Source organism: Micropterus dolomieu, unplaced genomic scaffold (genome assembly GCF_021292245.1).
Source record: "Micropterus dolomieu isolate WLL.071019.BEF.003 ecotype Adirondacks unplaced genomic scaffold, ASM2129224v1 contig_14500, whole genome shotgun sequence".
Taxonomy (NCBI): Eukaryota; Metazoa; Chordata; class Actinopteri; order Centrarchiformes; family Centrarchidae; genus Micropterus; species Micropterus dolomieu.
The window spans coordinates 3,154-20,809 of record NW_025743486.1 but is presented as its reverse complement, the minus strand read 5'-3'; the positions used below and the strand labels follow the sequence as shown (position 1 = coordinate 20,809).

General features: G+C 42.8%; 3 protein-coding genes across 6 annotated transcripts; 2 read left to right on the top strand and 1 right to left on the bottom strand.

Annotated features, from left to right (window-relative positions):
• The first annotated feature begins 1,968 nt into the window (after positions 1-1,968).
• On the top strand, positions 1,969-2,877 carry lrrc10 (leucine rich repeat containing 10). Its single transcript, XM_046042990.1, has one exon. It carries the CDS (start codon positions 1,975-1,977, stop codon positions 2,797-2,799), a length of 825 nt encoding a protein of 274 aa, XP_045898946.1. The 5' UTR covers positions 1,969-1,974; the 3' UTR covers positions 2,800-2,877.
• Positions 2,878-4,939: 2,062 nt separating this feature from the next.
• LOC123966894 (seipin-like) lies at positions 4,940-9,794 on the bottom strand. Its single transcript, XM_046042989.1, has one exon. The coding sequence runs from the start codon at positions 8,497-8,499 to the stop codon at positions 7,240-7,242; it is 1,260 nt and encodes a 419-aa protein (XP_045898945.1). The 5' UTR covers positions 8,500-9,794; the 3' UTR covers positions 4,940-7,239.
• On the top strand, positions 8,633-16,821 carry fnbp4 (formin binding protein 4). Of its 4 annotated transcripts, none has more exons than XM_046042986.1 (15): positions 8,633-9,027; positions 9,453-9,530; positions 9,622-9,752; positions 11,965-12,139; positions 12,461-12,608; positions 12,776-12,878; positions 12,987-13,331; positions 13,465-13,657; positions 13,772-13,911; positions 14,002-14,100; positions 14,447-14,580; positions 15,582-15,736; positions 15,895-16,196; positions 16,328-16,445; positions 16,526-16,821. In XM_046042986.1, exons 1-15 carry the CDS (start codon positions 8,904-8,906, stop codon positions 16,804-16,806), a joined length of 2,526 nt encoding a protein of 841 aa, XP_045898942.1. In that variant the 5' UTR covers positions 8,633-8,903; the 3' UTR covers positions 16,807-16,821. The 4 variants fall into 4 exon arrangements, with proteins under 4 accessions (XP_045898942.1, XP_045898941.1, XP_045898943.1 ...); XM_046042985.1 differs by having other exon boundaries at positions 8,640-9,027; positions 13,996-14,100; XM_046042987.1 differs by having other exon boundaries at positions 8,649-9,027; positions 13,996-14,100; positions 16,544-16,821.
• Positions 16,822-17,656: the final 835 nt, after the last annotated feature.

Genomic DNA, 17,656 nt, shown 5'->3' with positions numbered 1-17,656 from the left:
GGGGGCAACAGGCAGCCTGCAACCACAGATGCAACCACACAGCTCTGGAACTGTACCTGCAGAAAGCAACAGAAGGAGGGAGGAGAGGGACGAGAAGGCACAAACCTATGGGAGCAGAAAGAAGTTGAGTTAGTAACATGCATTAATGGGATAAGAATGCATACAGATGAAGAAGGAAAGGAGGAAAGTGCATCAGTGGAGGTCCGCCTGCAGTCTAAGGCCATAGCAGCATAAGGGATGGTTCTAACTATAAGCTATATATCAACTGGTTTGTGCTGAATTAAACGTTTTTTTTGGTAGTGTGCACTACCAAACCCCAATAAGGCAGACCCTGCTTTATTCTGATCTTGAGGTCCAGTAAAAATATAGTTTTATAACCTTCATTATTTCAGTTGTGTGCTTACATGTTGCTACCACACGGCAAATCTGGGGCCAGATAGCCCCCAAGAATAGGAAATAGCCCGGCGCACATAAAGTGGAGGCGGGGGCGGTTCACAGGAGCCCAGCAGTTTATTATAGCCCAGGGGCCCCATGGCAGATTAATTTGTAAGATACTCAAAGATACTCTTGTGTTGAGAATCTTTTGTCAAGAAATATAATGAGCCTTTATAGACCCTTTTTCACAGCAGAAAAGAAAATGGAACTAATCACATTAATGATGACGCCATCACATTAAGTGCTACAGTAATCACCTAATTAGACAATTACACCTTTGCATTTGTCTCTCTGACATATTGAAAGGTCTGCCATGAACAGGGTCTGTTAATGCAGTCACATGGCTCTTTCTGTGTGCCTGTTTGAGGCCCCCTGGTAGTACGTGGATAAGGAGAGGGACAAGTGCTAAAAACAGTGTGTCAGTGAGGGAAAACAGACAAGGGGCAACCAATGCACCTTCTGATAAGGAAAATTAAATTCCTTCTCAGTTTTATCTTGTTGGAAAATAGCGCTAATGAAGGTATGCAAGATAGCATGGGCAAATCACACCTCAGGCAGGCAGGGATGACGTGCCACTTCTTACAGTTCATGAGGATGACTCCCCCAAGGATTATAAATAGGAAATGATATTCCGCTTTGGGAACTACATGATGTGGAAAACCATAACATGAGCACCTGGATTTGGAGGAATTTTAGAGTGGTTATGGCACTGTGGCACAAGTGAAAACACAGATCTATGGAGCCACACATCCTCCACCACACCTCTGTACACTTCTTAGTTTTCCTGGGAAACTGTGTCTTTATTTCTGTTCCCTACAGAAACAAGTCAGAGCAAAACACACAAACTCCCTCTTTGGTCTCCCTGCGAACGCTGACTTATACATTGCACCCTGCCCCTCCCTGTCTCTCTCTGCCACCTCTGTCATCTCGGAGAAGAAGGGGGGAAAGTCATTAGGCACAAATAGGGAGGAGAGAGCAGCTAGTGGTTGCTATCGTCATGAAAGTCAGGGCAAAGCTCAGAGCCACTGAGAGATAGTGAGAGGACTGCAATGGGGAATATCTGCCCAGGGAATAAAACACATTTTCAGCTCATTAACTTGGATAAACAAACGGCTTACTATAGGAGATGCTGAGAGTCATGGACATCAGCAGGAAAACACTGGAAAGTAAGTGTATTCTAATTCTCAATAGGATCATCTGTACGCTGATTATGTTTTCTGGATGTTGTTGACCACTGGTGATGCCTATTTTCTTTGTAAATAACTCTCCAGTATGGCTTTCATTACATGAAAGGGTGTAACTCAGCATCATAATCATGTAATTGCTGCTACATTTGGCAGCATTACTGATTTGCATTGTTAGAAACTTTTTTTTCTTTGGCCTATTATCAGGATCAATAACTCCAGAGGGGCGGTGGAGGAGCATTAATGGGAAGCCATGAAATTTTCTTGAAGACGCCAACAGCCAGCCTCAGTGCAACCCTTGTCTGGCACTAAACTGATGAGGAGGACCAGCGGTGTATCAGAGACAGCGAGCAAGATGGGTAACGCCATGCGAGGCGTCATCGCATTCATCCCCTCAGAGCGCTGTCAACGCTTCTTAGTGGGGGACCTGAAGGAGATGCCATTTGATCGGACCCTGGACCTGAGCAGCCGGCAGCTGCGTCGGCTGCCTGTTGCTGCCTGTGTCTTCGACGAGCTGGTCAAGCTCTACCTGAGTGACAACAACCTCAGCAGCTTACCAGCTGAACTGCAGGGCCTGAAGAAGCTGCAGCTGCTGGCCCTCGACTTTAACTGCTTTGAGGAGCTCCCTGAAGCTGTTTGCAGATTGCCCCAGCTCAGCATCCTTTACCTGGGTAACAACAGGCTTTACCGCCTCCCCAGAGAACTGACAGAACTCAAGGAACTGAATACTCTGTGGCTGGAGACTAATTGCTTCACTGTATTCCCTGAGGTCATTTGTGAACTCTCTAATCTAAAAACCCTGCACCTCGGTTATAACCAGATATGGAGTTTACCAAAAGAGCTTAAGAGGCTGGAAGAATTGAGAAGTATCTGGCTTGCTGGGAACCAGCTGGCAGAGTTCCCCCCAGTGTTCCTTGAAATGCACTTCCTAGCTGTCATTGATGTGGATCGGAACAGGATCCGCCGCTTCCCAGCCCTGTCTCACATGCAAGGGTTGAAACTTGTCATCTATGATCATAACCCCTGTGTTAACGCTCCGGCAGTGGCCGAGGGAGTCAGAAGAGTCGGGCGCTGGGCGGACAGCTCTGATGATGAGCAGGAAAATGACGGGTCAAAAGCAGCGAGTGAAACTACAGCAGAGGTCATGGAAGTACACCCTGAGGAAGAGCACAACATTTAGGGTCAAGGAAAAAAGTGACCTTCAGCTGTGGCTTGGTGGCCTGGCTGTACAGGATGATATTCAAGTGGAACACTTAAAGCCGAGTGGTGTGTTGTACGTCAGGCTGGTGGCGGGTCCATGTATGGTAAAGCCAATCGTATAACCTATAAGTAGTCTAAAAACATGTCCTGCGTGAAAGGGGAAATTTGAATCCTGTATGAAATGTCAGTGGCATGTTTGAATTTGTAAAAACTCTCTATATGCCTGTGTCTATATGCAGATTATCTGTTACTCAAAACGTTTTTTTTTTACTATTTTATTTAATGGTGCAAGACATATATCTTGGTAATTTCACAGGTGTTCTTTGATCTGTGGGATCGAAACAGTACTGACGAGCATGTATTTCTGCTTGATAAATTAAGTGGTGTATTTGCAGGACAGGAACAGAATAGCATTCAAAGTTTTCTATAAAATTTACTATGCAGCTAGTTGTTGCTGGGGCTATACTGTGGTCAGCAGATACAACACATAAATCAATTACAAGCATGAGAGGGTACCACCCAAACTCAAAGATTAAGTGTGAGTTGACTGAGTTCTTACTTTATAGTGCAGGGATTGAGAAAAAGAAAAGGATGCATTACACAAATTCTTGTTCCAGGAGAGTCTGAGATATTATCTGTACCTGATATTATCTGTACCTACAGTGAGGTCTTTAATACCACTGATGGATGGTTTAAGTCAATTAGTGCACTCCTTATCCAGAGCAATGCATAATTCATTTGACAGATTGGGGCTGTGGCTTTAAATAAAGGCCGCTAATGGGCCTTAATATCATCGCCATAAGGTTCTGATTTGAAACAGATAATAAATGCAGCTTTCCAATTCCTCAGTGTACCCGGAAAGTGTTTCGTAAACAAGAATAAATATCAATCCACAATGTATAATTTGGGGCATTTTGAATCCTTTATAACAAAACGAAGGAAAAGAAATTAAAACAGGCTGCATACCAGCCACTTTTACTGTTAATCTAATGATTTCAAACAGCATGAACACTGAACTGCTGTTTTCAAGCTTTAATTCAGCTTCCTGTTAAAAACATCTACTTTTTTGTGTGTGTTTAGGTCATTCTAGAGGGTCAGTGAACACATAAAGACATCTTTCTGGCCCACATGATGGACAAAATTCCTGATCATCTTAACAAACAAAGAGATGTATATTACCAAATACAAGCTTTCCATGTAAACTGAGCTGCTGTCACGACCTTCTATAACAGATCCTTTCAAACATTAATACATTTCATGAACTTGGTTACTGTTTGCAAATCTTACATCTGTGCTTTTTTAATTTATTGCACAGAAATGTGTGTTTGTATTTCTCTTGTTATAATTTGTTTTTGTTTCCTTTGATTAATTTTCAATTAAAACGTCACTCTTGGTGTGACAGTAAGCTGGCTGCATCAAAAGGCACTGTAAATGCTAAAGCTGTATTGACCGTTCTTATCAGTGTGTATTTAATATCACCTTTGATCGCTTGTCATAAATCATAAATTTAAGTCATAAATTTTATTTAACATTCTTGGTTTTAACCCAATATTTTTTGAGGATTTCATCTGAATAGTGTAAACAGTATTGACTTTATTTTAAGTGTAAGTGTTTAGAAAAAGAAACGTTTATTTGTATTTCCAACAATCCTTATTTCAAGGTAATAGAAAAAGCTTGTGTAAGTAACTCTAAAAGTACAATTTCATAAAACACAATCAAGTTTAATAATGGACATCATATCATATTGGATAACTATTTTATTTATTTGTTAATATATAAATACTCTCTGATTTGACTCTATAACCTATATTTTATCAGTATAAAATACTAATAGAACATTTGTAAGAGGTGTGTATCTTTTGATCAGTTAAAATGTTATAAATCTAGTATTTAAGACAGATTTTAAACTCTTTTTCAAAAATCAGCTTTTTCCAACATGGGAAACATGGGTTTGGACATTATGAGAAGTAGATGTATTTTTTCCATGTATTTCACCAAACATATTTGGGTAGGCAAATCTCAAGTAGTATACAAAAATGACAGAGTTAGTCCTTGTAGGATTTCACGTAAATGTTCTGCAAACCCGACTTTAAAGCGGAAAAAACAATCAGACAAACACAGATAGTTAGAGCTGCTTTATTATTTGACAGAGAGGTCACCCAAACCTATAGAAGAGACAACAAAGAAAGAGAAGTGCACAGCTGTATGTTTATGTAATTAGTTCAATACATAAATACCACTCATGTAACTTGAGAGGCATTTACATGGATATTCTGCATGACTCCAAGATTATGAGTGCGTTCTGAGTTTATCAATATCTTTGGTACAAAATCCTACATCAACTCAACATTTCACAAATCCCTACATAAACTCATTTAAACCCTAAACTCCCCTGAAGAGTAGGTTAAATAAATGGAGGCTTAGCCATATTCCAACAATTCCTGCTTCAACATCACTTTCTTAGCTGTAACAACCAGCAACAATTTCAAAAGAGTAACTTCACTTATCCTTTCTATACTGTGTGTTATGTAACGTTAAATACAAACATGTTAAATTAACAGACTTATTGACAAACTTATATATTACTTAAAAAGACCCATCTAAAATATCCTGGTGCTTTGTTGTAATGAAAACACAATAAATACCATTTTCACAATATTAAACTCCAGAGCGCAAACTGCACCGTAACAGATACAAAGATTTGATGGAATAAACACCAATTTGCGTCATTTAGCATTGACATTTAGCTTTAAATAAATGTGCCACTGCAGTTAAACCGTGGATTACACACAGACATAATGTCTCCATGTGCAAGATGAAAAAGAATAATTAATGCACACATTCCTCATGTCCCTCAGGCTGGAGCCATGACACATTTTATAGGAAGCTATTCATCACACATTCAGACACATTATCCAAATCTAATTTCTCTAACAGAGCCTTTGAGAAACAAGTATCACAAGGCTTGTTTGTGTGTGGAAGTACAGAATGACATTGAAGTGGAACACTTAAAGCCAAGTGGTGTGTTGTACATCAGGCTGATGGCGGGTCCATATGTCGTAACACCAATCAGATTAACTTTAAGTAGTCCAAAAATATGGCCTGCATGAAAGGGGAAATTTGAATCCTGAAATAAAAAATGTTTAATGTGTTTGGTTACAGATGCTGTATGAAATGTCAATGTCATGTTTGAATTTGTAAAACTAATCCCTCCAAATGCTAAGTGACATTGCTATTTATTTTCATCAATATAAGATTTTCTGTAACTCAAGAAGTTTTTAACGATTATTTTTATGGTGCAAGTCATATCTTGGGAATTTCACAGGTATTAGAATATCTGTGGGATCAAAACAGTACTGACAAGTATGTATTTCTTGTGGTGTGCTTGCAAGACAGTAAAGGAATGGCATTATTAATTAGTTTTCTATTTCACTACGCAGATAGTTGTTGCTGAGGCAGTAACTGCAGAGCTCAAACTGCATCTTAACATATACTGAATACAGATGAACACCAACTTGTGACATTTAGCGTTGATATTTAGCTTTAACTAAATGTGCCACAGTAGTTAAACGATGAATTACACAGAGACAGAACGTCTCTGTTTGCAAGAATTGTAAGAATAATAAATTCACACATTCATCACGTCCCTGGAGACACTGCACATTTTATAGGAAGCTACTAAAAACAAAGACACTTTCTCAGACACATTTTCCAAATCTAATTGCTCTGAGAGAGCCTTTGAGAAACAAGCATCACAAGGCTTGTTTGTGCACATCCTCTAAAAGGGTGTGAAAGAGTTCTGGAGATTCCAAATCCAACTTAAATTTGTGTTTCAAGTACAGGGCAGCTACATTCAAAACCAGAATCAAGTCTACTGATGTTAGAACCGGTAATCAACGGAGTCACTGTCTGCTTTCATTATTACGGGAGGGTTATCGGATGTGTGCATCAGCTATTGCAGGATTGAATATGGGCAGGTTCAACTGACTTCAAAAAGGGTGTTGATGGTGATGGCAAATTCCTGTGGGCAATAATGTTTGACAAGCCAGAGGTGGAATGTAGTATGTCCTGCTATGGGCATCATTAATACTCAGATGATACAAACATATAACTGCAGAAGTGCTGTGGTCTTTAGGGCAGGCTTTCCACTGAGCTGACAATACCCAGAAAGAAGTGAGCAGAGGTCAAAGTTACAATGAGGTAAACTGTTCTCAACATAAGACAATAAGCTGTGGTTAGTTAGCTAAAACAACACAGTATAATATTTGCATGCATTTGTACTAGGACCAACTCAAACACTAGGTCTGCTTGAGTCTATCAATATCTGCCAAATCACATTCAGTCTGCTGAAGAGTGATGAGACATTATGCGGCATTTAAGCATATAGTATGGCTACTTTAATTCTGTGCAGAGGCACGGTTCACAGGCTCATCCACGGTCCAGGTCTCTGTCGGAGTGCCGTCTCACCCTGCTCAGGCAGCAAGGATCCATCAAACCCATCTCTCTTCCCAGGCTCCACAGAGTCATGAGACCCTTCCTCCTTGGTATCTGGCACGTCAGCCCCAGAGGCATCTGGGATTACTGAGCGCTCCTTTGACGACAGCTCCGTCGCCGTGTCATTCTGTTGGAAATCAGATGCCGCATCCACAGATCCAATCACTTTAGCATCAAGATCCTTGTAGGAGTTTTCCCTCTCCATGCGCTTCCGAGCCTCCTCTCTCCTCTGCTGGATGCGGGTGTTGTCTCCCATCATAACCCTGACTCTTACTTGGTCTGGGGGCCACAGCCCGCCCCATATGAACTGCAGGTAGCTGAACAGCACAATAACACTGAGGAAGGCAAAGTTGGTGGCCACGCCGATCACTGCAGATGTCAGGGGGAAGTTGTACAGAACATATCGCACACCAGTGAAGTAAGCATGGATACGGAGCTGAGATGAGTAGATCTGCACCCGTTTAGACTGGATCTCAATGACTGCACCGATAGTGGGTTGGTAAGCATTCGTCTTGTAGTCTGAGAAGAGTTCGACTTCTATGAGCTGCTTCTGCTCAGTCATCCCAGTCAGAAGGAAAGGAGAGAACAGCAAAGTATTCAAGGTCTGCAGAAGGCTGGAACGGTAATGCAGCATCGTAGATCGCCCCACTGATGAGACAGTCTTGCCGCCCTTGGTATATGAAGACATCTTAATCATGAACATACCGAGTTGTTCATTCACCGGCGACTCTGGCATCTCTAACTCCAAAGATATTCGATAAGGCTGACCGTAAGCCATCACCTGGTCCCTCTCGTTCTTCATGAAAGAGATGTTGGCAGTGGGGAATGAACAGAGTACCGACTGTGAGGCATCACAATCAGAGGTATAGTAGAAGTGCACAGGGGTGGAGAAGCTCACAGTGGGCATGTAGGAGTAATAAAAGCTTCCATAGAGGAAGATGGACACCCAGAGTAGCAGAACTAGGACACAAAACAGGATGGCAGCCTGAAATAACGTCCGCCGGGCTTTCAGGAGAGTGACAGCTGTCACATCTTGCAGCCAGTGTAGAGCCGGTCCCATTGTGCCCCCCATCGTGTCTGATCCCAAACACACCGACCTTCTTCTAGTCCTGGTTTGGGCAGCTGTTCCTCCTTCGAGCCCCGTCGACCGCTGCCTCTGTGGTGGGTCCTCTTTATGTTCATACATCAGTGGGTGGCTCCCCTCCGAAACTGTGTAATTGCTTATCTTCCCTCTTCCATGTGTAACGTTAGTCTGTTCAATTAACAACACACCCACTTAGCTCAGGTCCACGTTTTAGCTTGTTAAGCAAGTTAACTAGTAATTTTGTCCACAAGCGAACAGTTAACAAAATCTAAATACCATTGGCATTTACAGGTTGAACATTGATGTTTTCTACTGACTTGCTCGGAGGGTGTCTAAGGTCGTTAGCAACTTAGCTAGCATGCAAATATAGCTGCTGCTACACTCAAAACATGACCTTAAGAACCGGAAGTTATTACTTTCTTTTGTGCCAGCTCGAAGCTGCAGAGAGCTGCTGCAACAACGACACCAGAGAAGAAGGGAGCAGGCCAGCAGACTGACGGACAGCGATGGGGAAGAAAAGTCGTCTCACAGGAGGAGCGGTCGGCCGGAGAACGATCCTGCAGCTTTCACCCCCCGGGCTCCGCGGTGGGAATGCCGGAGAGAGGGAAGAAGCGCCGTCGGGATCCGATGGTTAGTTTTTTAACGGTCTACTCAGTGGCTTGTTAGCGACCAGCTAGCTAAATGCTCGAGGTGCGAAGAATGGGCCCACCTGGTAAAACAGGCGATCCATTTAACGAAATTTAGCTGCCGAATTAGTTAACATCTGGTGAAGACATACACCGTAACCAAGACGTAGGTATATGATAGCTGTATAGATCATGAAACGGAACCTTTATTTTTTCATTTAACGGATCGAACAGAAGCTAACGGCTAGCTTGCTAAGCTAGGCGTTAGCATACTAGCAGCTAGTTTTTGTGAGCCTGCCAAAATAGGCTTACGACAAAAGACTGGACAAGTTAACCCTAACGTTAACGTAATTAACATTTGCCATAGGTACCTTGGTCATGCGTTAACGACTTTTGAAGCTCTAAGTTAACCTCTTGGCTTTTGTGCAGATGAACAGGAGGGTGATGGACACAGATTCGTGAGGGAAATACGCACAAACATGAAGGCTCCTGCATTAAAGGCCACAGGTAAGTGTGGAGCTGTCGGTGTTTCTCAGGCAGTGGAAAGAAGTAAATATTGCCATCTGATTAAACAAAGTTGTTTTGTCTCCACCTGTAGAGGGTCTGTCCTTGCTTGGAGCCTATGAGGATAGTGATGATGAGGATGCTGCAGACTCTCAGCATTCAACTGCAAATTCTCAACACGCCCAGTCAGCTGACATCGACAGTACATTGGCCAATTTCATGGCTGTGAGTATAATTTGCTGCATATCTTGATCACTGGGTTCTGCATGTCACTCAAAGCAAAAACAGGCTCATCCACAGTCCAGGTCTCTGCCGAAGAGTGCCGTCTCACCCTGCTGAGGCAGCTGGCATCCATCTGAGCAGTCTTTCTTCTCAGGCCCCACAGAGTCATGAGACCCTTCCTCCTTGGTATCTGGCGCGTCAGCCCCAGAGGCATCTGGGATTACTGATTACAGCTCTTCCACCATGTCATTTTCCTGGAAATCAGATGCTTCATCCACATATCCGATCAATTTAGGAGCATCAAAGTTGGTGGCCACACCAATCACTGCAGATGTCAGTTGAGAGTTCAGTGGTGTAAAAACTGCAGGCACTGGTCAACAGAAATGTGGAAAAAGTGAAATGGTGATTCTTCACCATATTTTAGACAAGTGGGCCAAATAATGTGTTGCGTACACCGAGAGAACGGTATAGGCTTGCATGCTTGACCCCAACAGTGAGGGGATGATGTAGCTCTGTTATGTTGTGGGAGGCATTTTGCTGACATCGTTTGGGTCCACTTGTCCCCTTAGAGGGAATTGTCACTGCAAATCAGTTGTTCACTGATCACCTATTTATCCCATGATGAAACATTTCTCTCCTGATGGGAAGGCTATTGGTTACTGACTAGTATGTAGTTGGGAACTTAAAGGAGAGATTGTAATTAGACCTGTGGTCCCAATCGATCCTGGGTGTTAGAAAGTAGGGTGCAGGTTTGGGTTTCCTGATTTAAAATCTATTTTGTGTACGTTTCCAGCTTGGACATAGTTTTTCATTAATAAATCATTATTTATGTCGAGACAAGTGCTTAGAACAACTTTGTTCATTCTTAGTAGTGAAAAATTGTTTTTGTAAAAAATAAATAAAAAATAAATATAGCCGCGATCGGGATCCAAACGAGTCATAAAAAATGCAACATTTGACATTTTCAGAGAAGAGCAGACTTTAAAGTAATGACAGAATTTGGATTTTGAGAGAACGCAACCTTGATTTTTACAGCATCACCTTGAGTTCAGCAGCACCACCTGACTACTGGGTGAAATGTTCAACCCACCTGCGACATTTTGTGTTTCCAGTATTTAAGTATAAGCTGCATAAACTCTTTAGCTGAGGAAAAATAAGAAGAAACTGCTAGGGATCCAAATAAAATAGAGACCTTAGACTCACTATGATCTGAACACCCCCATTGTCAACAAGTCTGACTTGGTCACCTGGGGATTTAAACCCTGTAACTTCAGATCACCAGAGTAGATGACAGGTTGAGGTAGTGACATCACATGTGCCAGACCCGGATAGTTTTGTCAGTTTAAACTTAAAATGCTGAATCCCTTAACTGTCAAGATGTTGGTGAGAAAATTCTGGGAAAAAAATCACACATCATTCTGCCAGTTTTGGGTGTGTTGTGAATTATTTTGGTGGCATTTGATCCAAAACTGAGTTAAAAAGAAAATGTTGTGCATACTGTACAAGTTACAGCAAGATACTGAATATCACTGCAGACTCACCATTTGACCGATCTGAAAAATCTTTGAAACCGTTAATATCGGCCATTGAGTCGGCATCGAGTTTGGTAGCGTTTTGAAGAAAGACTTGTGGAGATATAGATGTTAATTGAATTAGCATATTCTGAAAAATATAGAGTGACTAATTTCTGAATTGACAATAGGTTGCAGCTCTCTAGGACGTGATTATTAGTTTTTTTTGAAGTTTGGAATGAGAAATGTCTAGAAATTTACATTTCTTGTAATAAGCCACGCCCACTTTGCACAAATATTACCAAATTTTATACATCAACTGAGTAGTGACTAGATCGTACAAACCGAATTTTGTACGAATCCATGCAGCGAATTTCCAAGTATAAGCAAGTGACGCGCCCCCTAATGGAAGAATATCCCAGGACTGCTCAGCGAAGCTCGGGCCGAGCATCTGAACGCGTCAAGTTTGGTGATGATAGCTTAAGCCAATTTTGATTTACGGGCATTTATATAAAATTGTACGTAAATGCACAAAAGTAAAAATTTATGAGGAAAGAAACGGATTGACGTATCAAAATTCTTTTGATAACTTTTGATCTTCGCTTTAACTTTTGAGCTTCGCTGCTTGGAGCCTAATAATAATAATAATGATAATAATAATTAAATAAAAAAACAACTTCCTGTTCCCATTTTTTCCACCACAGGAGATTGATGCAATCACCACTCAGCCCAGCTCAGATGATGCAGCATCCCATTCTTCAGTCCCAACTATTGCCCCTCCCAGACCTGATGTTAATACTCAGCAGCCAGCGTCCGGTGAAGAGCAAAATCCACAAAGCACAGAGTTTGAGTACAATACTCAGTACTCACTAGCTGGAGGTAACTGTCTGTGTTGTATTTTAAGTGTGTATGTCCTGGTGTTTCCCTCTGATTAGCAATGGACTATTTTGTGTGTTTGTTAAAATTCTTTAACATAGAAATTGCATATAGCTGCTTTCATAATGTAAGGAAGCAACTGTTTTGATATTTAAATCCACCAAATTTCTGAATTGCTTCACATTGATGCAATTTTTCAGGATGTTGCCTAAATTGAGAAGATTGGGGTTTTTTTTTTAAAGTGGGAAGAGAGACATTTGGAGTCATGTATCCCTTAAAATCTGCTACCATTTGTTTCAAAGCATCTCATGTGCTCTTCTGCAGTCGGTGTAGAGATGGGAGACTGGCAGGAGGTATGGGATGACAACTCGGGCTGCTACTACTACTGGAACACTCTAACTAACGAGGTGTCCTGGGAGCTGCCACACTATCTGGCTGATCAGGTGCAAAGCCTAGAGCAGTATACCAACAGGTAGGAACTGACAGAAAATGTTATCACAGCTTTGTGAATAGCATCTTCTTTTTGAAGCCAGATAAAATCACTGTACGTATATGATCTGCTTGATTTCACATTTCTTGATTTCGTCTCCAGTACAACAATTCAGTGGTGTATGATGTGTCTTGTATTTTTCTTTCTAGCTCTAATGTCAATGGCAATAGCACAGTGCATGCAGGTTATCACACTGAGGAAAGCCCTACACCTGCTGCAGCCCCTACATCAGTGAAAGATACCAAAGTGAAGGCAAGTTTTATTAAAGTCCAACAAAAAAAGTCAATCATCTTGATTGTGTAGTGTTTAAGATTTGTTCTTCTGAGTTTTAATATATCACTCTCATGTTCTGTCTAAAAGGAGGTAATAGAGAGCGTTGTAGGCCTGACAAGTGAAGAGGAGGAGCACCGCGGAGTGGCTGCGTCTCTGCTGGGCCCTTTGATCCCCTCTGAAGTGAAAGAAGCAGAAGAAAAATGGAGGAAAAGACTGCTTAAATGTTTGGATGACACTGAGAACAGTTTGGATTCTGATGGAGAAGCTGTTCGCCCTGCAGGTTCCCCGTCTACACCTCTGCGGGACCCTGACTCAGTCCCCACTGTCCAAAAAGATCTTTGCCCCAAGAGGCAGTTGGGAGACAACTCTGATGCTGAGGAAGAGACAGAAGAGGACACAATGGAACTGGAACTGGCTCTGGAGAGGAAGAAGGTGGGTTTTTGAGAGCAGCCAGAGTGTAACTGATTACCTGCCAGAATTACTATGAGGCTGTTTTCAGTGTGCAGCAGTGGTATTTCAGTTATTGTAAGTGTGACCTAGCTCTAACGCATTGTCTGACTCTTAGGCTGAGCTCCGGGCGCTGGAGGATGGTGATGGGAGCGCAGGGGGCTCTAGTCCTTGTTCTGAGACAAGTCAAGAAGCCTCTGGTTCTCGTGGCGTTCCACTGAAGAAAAACCGGTGGAAGACCGCCTTCCCATGTGCTGCCAGCCCCGACACTAACAGCAGAGGCTCAGACCCACAGGACAGCACAGAGACCGGTGAGTCATTAAACACATGCTATCGGAGGGTGGCTTGCATGAAAGGAGTGGGTGAAAATACTTATAATAATACACAAGCGATACATTCTTCAATGCATCTCTTGTGCCTTGCAGGACTTTCTAAAGTCCTAGAGAGTGTTGTTGAAGGAGAAGACAAGGGAACGGACAGTTCGGAGGAGAAAACGGTTTCAAAACCTGCGGTTAAAGAAGAGGGCGAAATGCCTGAACTCAAAGTGGAAACGCCTGAGCTCAAGGTAACATTAATGTGACTATTACTTACCATAGTAGTTGTGATGATTTCTTTTGTAAGACGCATTTTTGATGCTGAGAAACTGTAGTTTCAGATTGGAGAACTGGCTAACACCTTAACCAGCAAGATGGAGTTCCTGGGGATAAACAAAAAGGCAATCTCAAACTTTCAGTTGCTGCTGCTACAAACTGAGGTGAGAAGAAAAAGGTTCAGTTTCTAAGCAATATTATCCTAGCTTCCAGTTGTAGCCATCCCCGTGCGACTTCTGAAATATTTAACGCTTAATTTTGTTTCATATCATTTTACATGTGGTAGTAGTTAATATTTAAAATTCTCATAATAATCCATCACAAGGTGTCATTCTGGAAACGGACAGTAATTACTCTTCCACATTACTCATTTATCTTGTGGCACTTCTGTCTTTATGTCTCTCTTTTTCCTTTTACCTCTAATTTCTGGGCTTTTATCTCACTCTTGTCTCCTGTCCCTCCTCCTTTTTTGCTTTTTTTTTTTTTTTTTTTCTCCTCCTTCTTATCCAGACTCGGATTGCTGACTGGAGGGAGGGCGCTCTGAATGGGGTCTATCTTCGCCGCAGGCTGCAGGAAGCTGCCGAACACATAAAATATTACGAACTTAACGCCGCCCCTAAAGGCTGGTCCTGCCACTGGGACAGGTACGCGTTCCTTACCTTTCACATCTCTAAACTCCCTCGTCCCCCAAAAATCTTATCGTGTGACTACACCCCCCTCAGTGCCGAGGTTGCAGACTTTAACATGACTTGGGGAGAAGCTTAACCAGTCCGAGAGGATCAGAATGCTTACCAGAAACAGACTCTTCAGGTTTCTGTGATGCAATCCTGGCACTTTGCCATGCACGTACTGGTAAGGGAGCGTCCACTCTGGGCCAGCCTGCTTCCTGTTAAATGTACCTGCCACATAGAGGACTCCCTGTCCCTATTACACAGACTCTAAAGCCCTTTGTTGTGAGGGCATTTGCAGACTGATTATGTGTCCAGTCAGTGGAAAAATTGGGAGGGGGTTATGATAGGAAGGTTGGTTGCGTGGGAGAGCTTTGCACTTTACAGGACTACGACCCCCAGAATGCAATGCAGACAGAGTGATGCCCTGGAAGCGAGGAGTGTCACGCATCAAATAAAAGGTGAAGATGGAGCAATGACGGGAATCCAGCAGGTCAGACCTACTCTATTTCATATGTCTTCCTGTTTTTTATTTTCTTCTTTCTGATGTAAATGAGTTGACTGTGTGCTTGTTATTTTCTGACCTATGGTTGTTGATTATGATGATGATGATGATGATGTTGATGATGATGCTTCCTCCCTGGCGTCTTCCTGTGTCTGGGAGGGAATGGTTGTCTAAAACGGAACAAATTTGACAACCATGGTGTGAGCTGCTGAATGCTACTTTCAGGACCTAGAGATGATTTGTTTTGCTTTCTTTGTTTTTGAGAGCAAGGTGGGTTCCCCATAACAACACTCTAATTGGGCCCTTCATTTGGACGGCTAAAGTCGCTGTCCATACCAACACTCCTGCCCCCTACTGTGGCTATTATGTCCACTTCCTTGCCCCACTGTCCCAGGGTATCATGCCACTCAGCCAGTCGCTCGGCCAGTCGTTTGAGACTCTTGCCTTCTATCTCTGTTGTCCCACTTTTTAGAGAGCACAGGCGATATTTCTATGTGAACGACCGGACCAGTGCCTCCCAGTGGGATTTCCCAACAGAGGAGGACAAGGATGAGGACCTTAAGGGCAGCCAAGCTACCCAGACACCAGACACCAAAACATCATCTGTATCTGCTGGTGGGGTCACAGGTCAGTCTATTGCTTCTGTTGCTGCTCCTTTGACTATCCTCTTTAAGTGTCTGCTTTAATGAAATGAAATTCTATTCTGTTCCTGTACGTGTGTTTCCCATTTTTACAGTAAACCAAAAATTGCTCCTCACGAACACCCCATGTTATTTTTTTAACAGAACCTTCTACCTATCCCCCTGCTGCCCCACCGGTGCCTCCTCAGCCCAGTGGATCATCCTTCTGGTCCCCATCTCAACCTCCTCTTCCTGACAGCCCACCTCCACCTTCAAACTATCCCCCGCCCCCGCCTCTCCCCCCGGGCTCACCACCTCCACCTCCTCCCCCTCCTGACAGCGATGGAGAGATCATGGAGGTGGAGATGGAGATGGATGATGATAATGATGGGGAGCCTCCAGCCCCTGGAACTGAGGAAGACGGCAGCGGGAGGCCTCCTTTACCTCCAGGCACTGCTACCATGAAGGTAGTGGAGTTGATCACGTTTCTTCTTTAATTGGTGTACTCCTGTTTATAGTGTACCTGGCAATGCTGCTAAATTCAGATTAAGAGGACAGCAGCTGCTAACCTATATTATATTTCGTGTCACTCCCACAGATTGTGGAGTCTTCGGGTTCCTTGGGGAAGGGTCAGAAACGTAAAATCAGTCAACTGAATAAAGCCATTACTATTGGCAGCAGTCCCATTCTCTACACCCAACCTGCTGCCAGCGCAGGTAATTTCACTACACAACATCTGTATTTCAAACTAGTAATTGCACTACTTTTAGCAACATCCAATGTTTACCCAATAAAGGTTTCTCTTTGTTTGCAGCTCCTCTAATGTCAGCAACTGCCTACTGGGGCGTGCCGGCTGTCACTGCCCCTTTGGTCCCTTGTGAACCTCCCCTCCCACCTGTCCCAGCCCTACCTCCTCAACCACCACTGCCACCATCCCAGCCGCCCTTCGAAGCTCCTGTAGCCAAAGCACTGGCCACAGACAAGACCAAAAAAGCGAAAAAGGATAAGGTTAGTACGGGAGTTAACATTTTCCATCACAAATCTCAAAGGAGTTCAGTAGACATGTTAGAAGTTTAAGTATCTTATTTTTTCCGGTGTGAAACCAATCTGAATTGCTTTTCTTTACTTGGATTTTTGTAAAGTCTACATAGTCAAGTCATCCTTGTAATTTAATGATTACATATAATACAAAATAACCTGCAGTGTACAGGTGCTGGTCATATAATTAGAATATCATCAAAAAGTTGATTCAAAAAGTGAAACTTGGATATTATATTCATTCATTACACACAGGCTGATATATTTAAAATGTTTTTTTCTTTTAATTGTGATGATTAAAACTGACAAACTAATGAAAATCAGTATCTCCAAAAATTAGAATATTACTTAAGACCAATACAAAAAAAGGATTTTTATGTTGGTCTACTGAAAAGTATGAACATGAAAAGTATGAGCATGTACAGCACTCAGTACTTAGTTGGGGCTTCTTTTACCTGAATTACTGCAGCAGTGCGGCGTGGCATGGAGTCAATCAGTCTGTGGCACTGCTCAGGTGTTATGAGAGCCCAGGTTGCTCTGATAGTGGCCTTCAGCTCTTCTGCATTGTTGGGTCTGGCGTATCGCATCTTCCTCTTCACAATACCCCATAGATTTTCTATAGGGTTAAGGTCAGGCGAGTTTGCTGCCCAATTAAGAACAGGGATACCATGGTCCTTAAACCAGGTACTGGTAGCTTTGGCACTGTGTGCAGGTGCCAAGTCCTGTTGGAAAATGAAATCTGCATCTCCATAAAGTTGGTCAGCAGCAGGAAGCATGAAGTGCTCTAAAACTTCCTGCTAGACAGCTGCGTTGACCTTGGACCTCAGAAAACACAGTGGACCAACACCAGCAGATGACATGGCACCCCAAACCATCACTGACTGTGGAA

What these genes read in the sequence shown, in the direction of transcription:
- fnbp4 (XM_046042985.1), top strand. Translation starts at nt 8,904, where the DNA reads ATGGGGAAGAAAAGTCGTCTCACAGGAGGAGCGGTCGGCCGGAGAACG. An exon ending in TGAAAGATACCAAAGTGAAG is followed by an intron (nt 12,879 to 12,986) that starts GCAAGTTTTATT and finishes TCTGTCTAAAAG; the next exon opens with GAGGTAATAGAGAGCGTTGT. An exon ending in TGGCTCTGGAGAGGAAGAAG is followed by an intron (nt 13,332 to 13,464) that starts GTGGGTTTTTGA and finishes TCTGACTCTTAG; the next exon opens with GCTGAGCTCCGGGCGCTGGA.
- LOC123966894 (XM_046042989.1), bottom strand. Translation starts at nt 8,499, where the DNA reads ATGTATGAACATAAAGAGGACCCACCACAGAGGCAGCGGTCGACGGGG.
- lrrc10 (XM_046042990.1), top strand. Translation starts at nt 1,975, where the DNA reads ATGGGTAACGCCATGCGAGGCGTCATCGCATTCATCCCCTCAGAGCGC.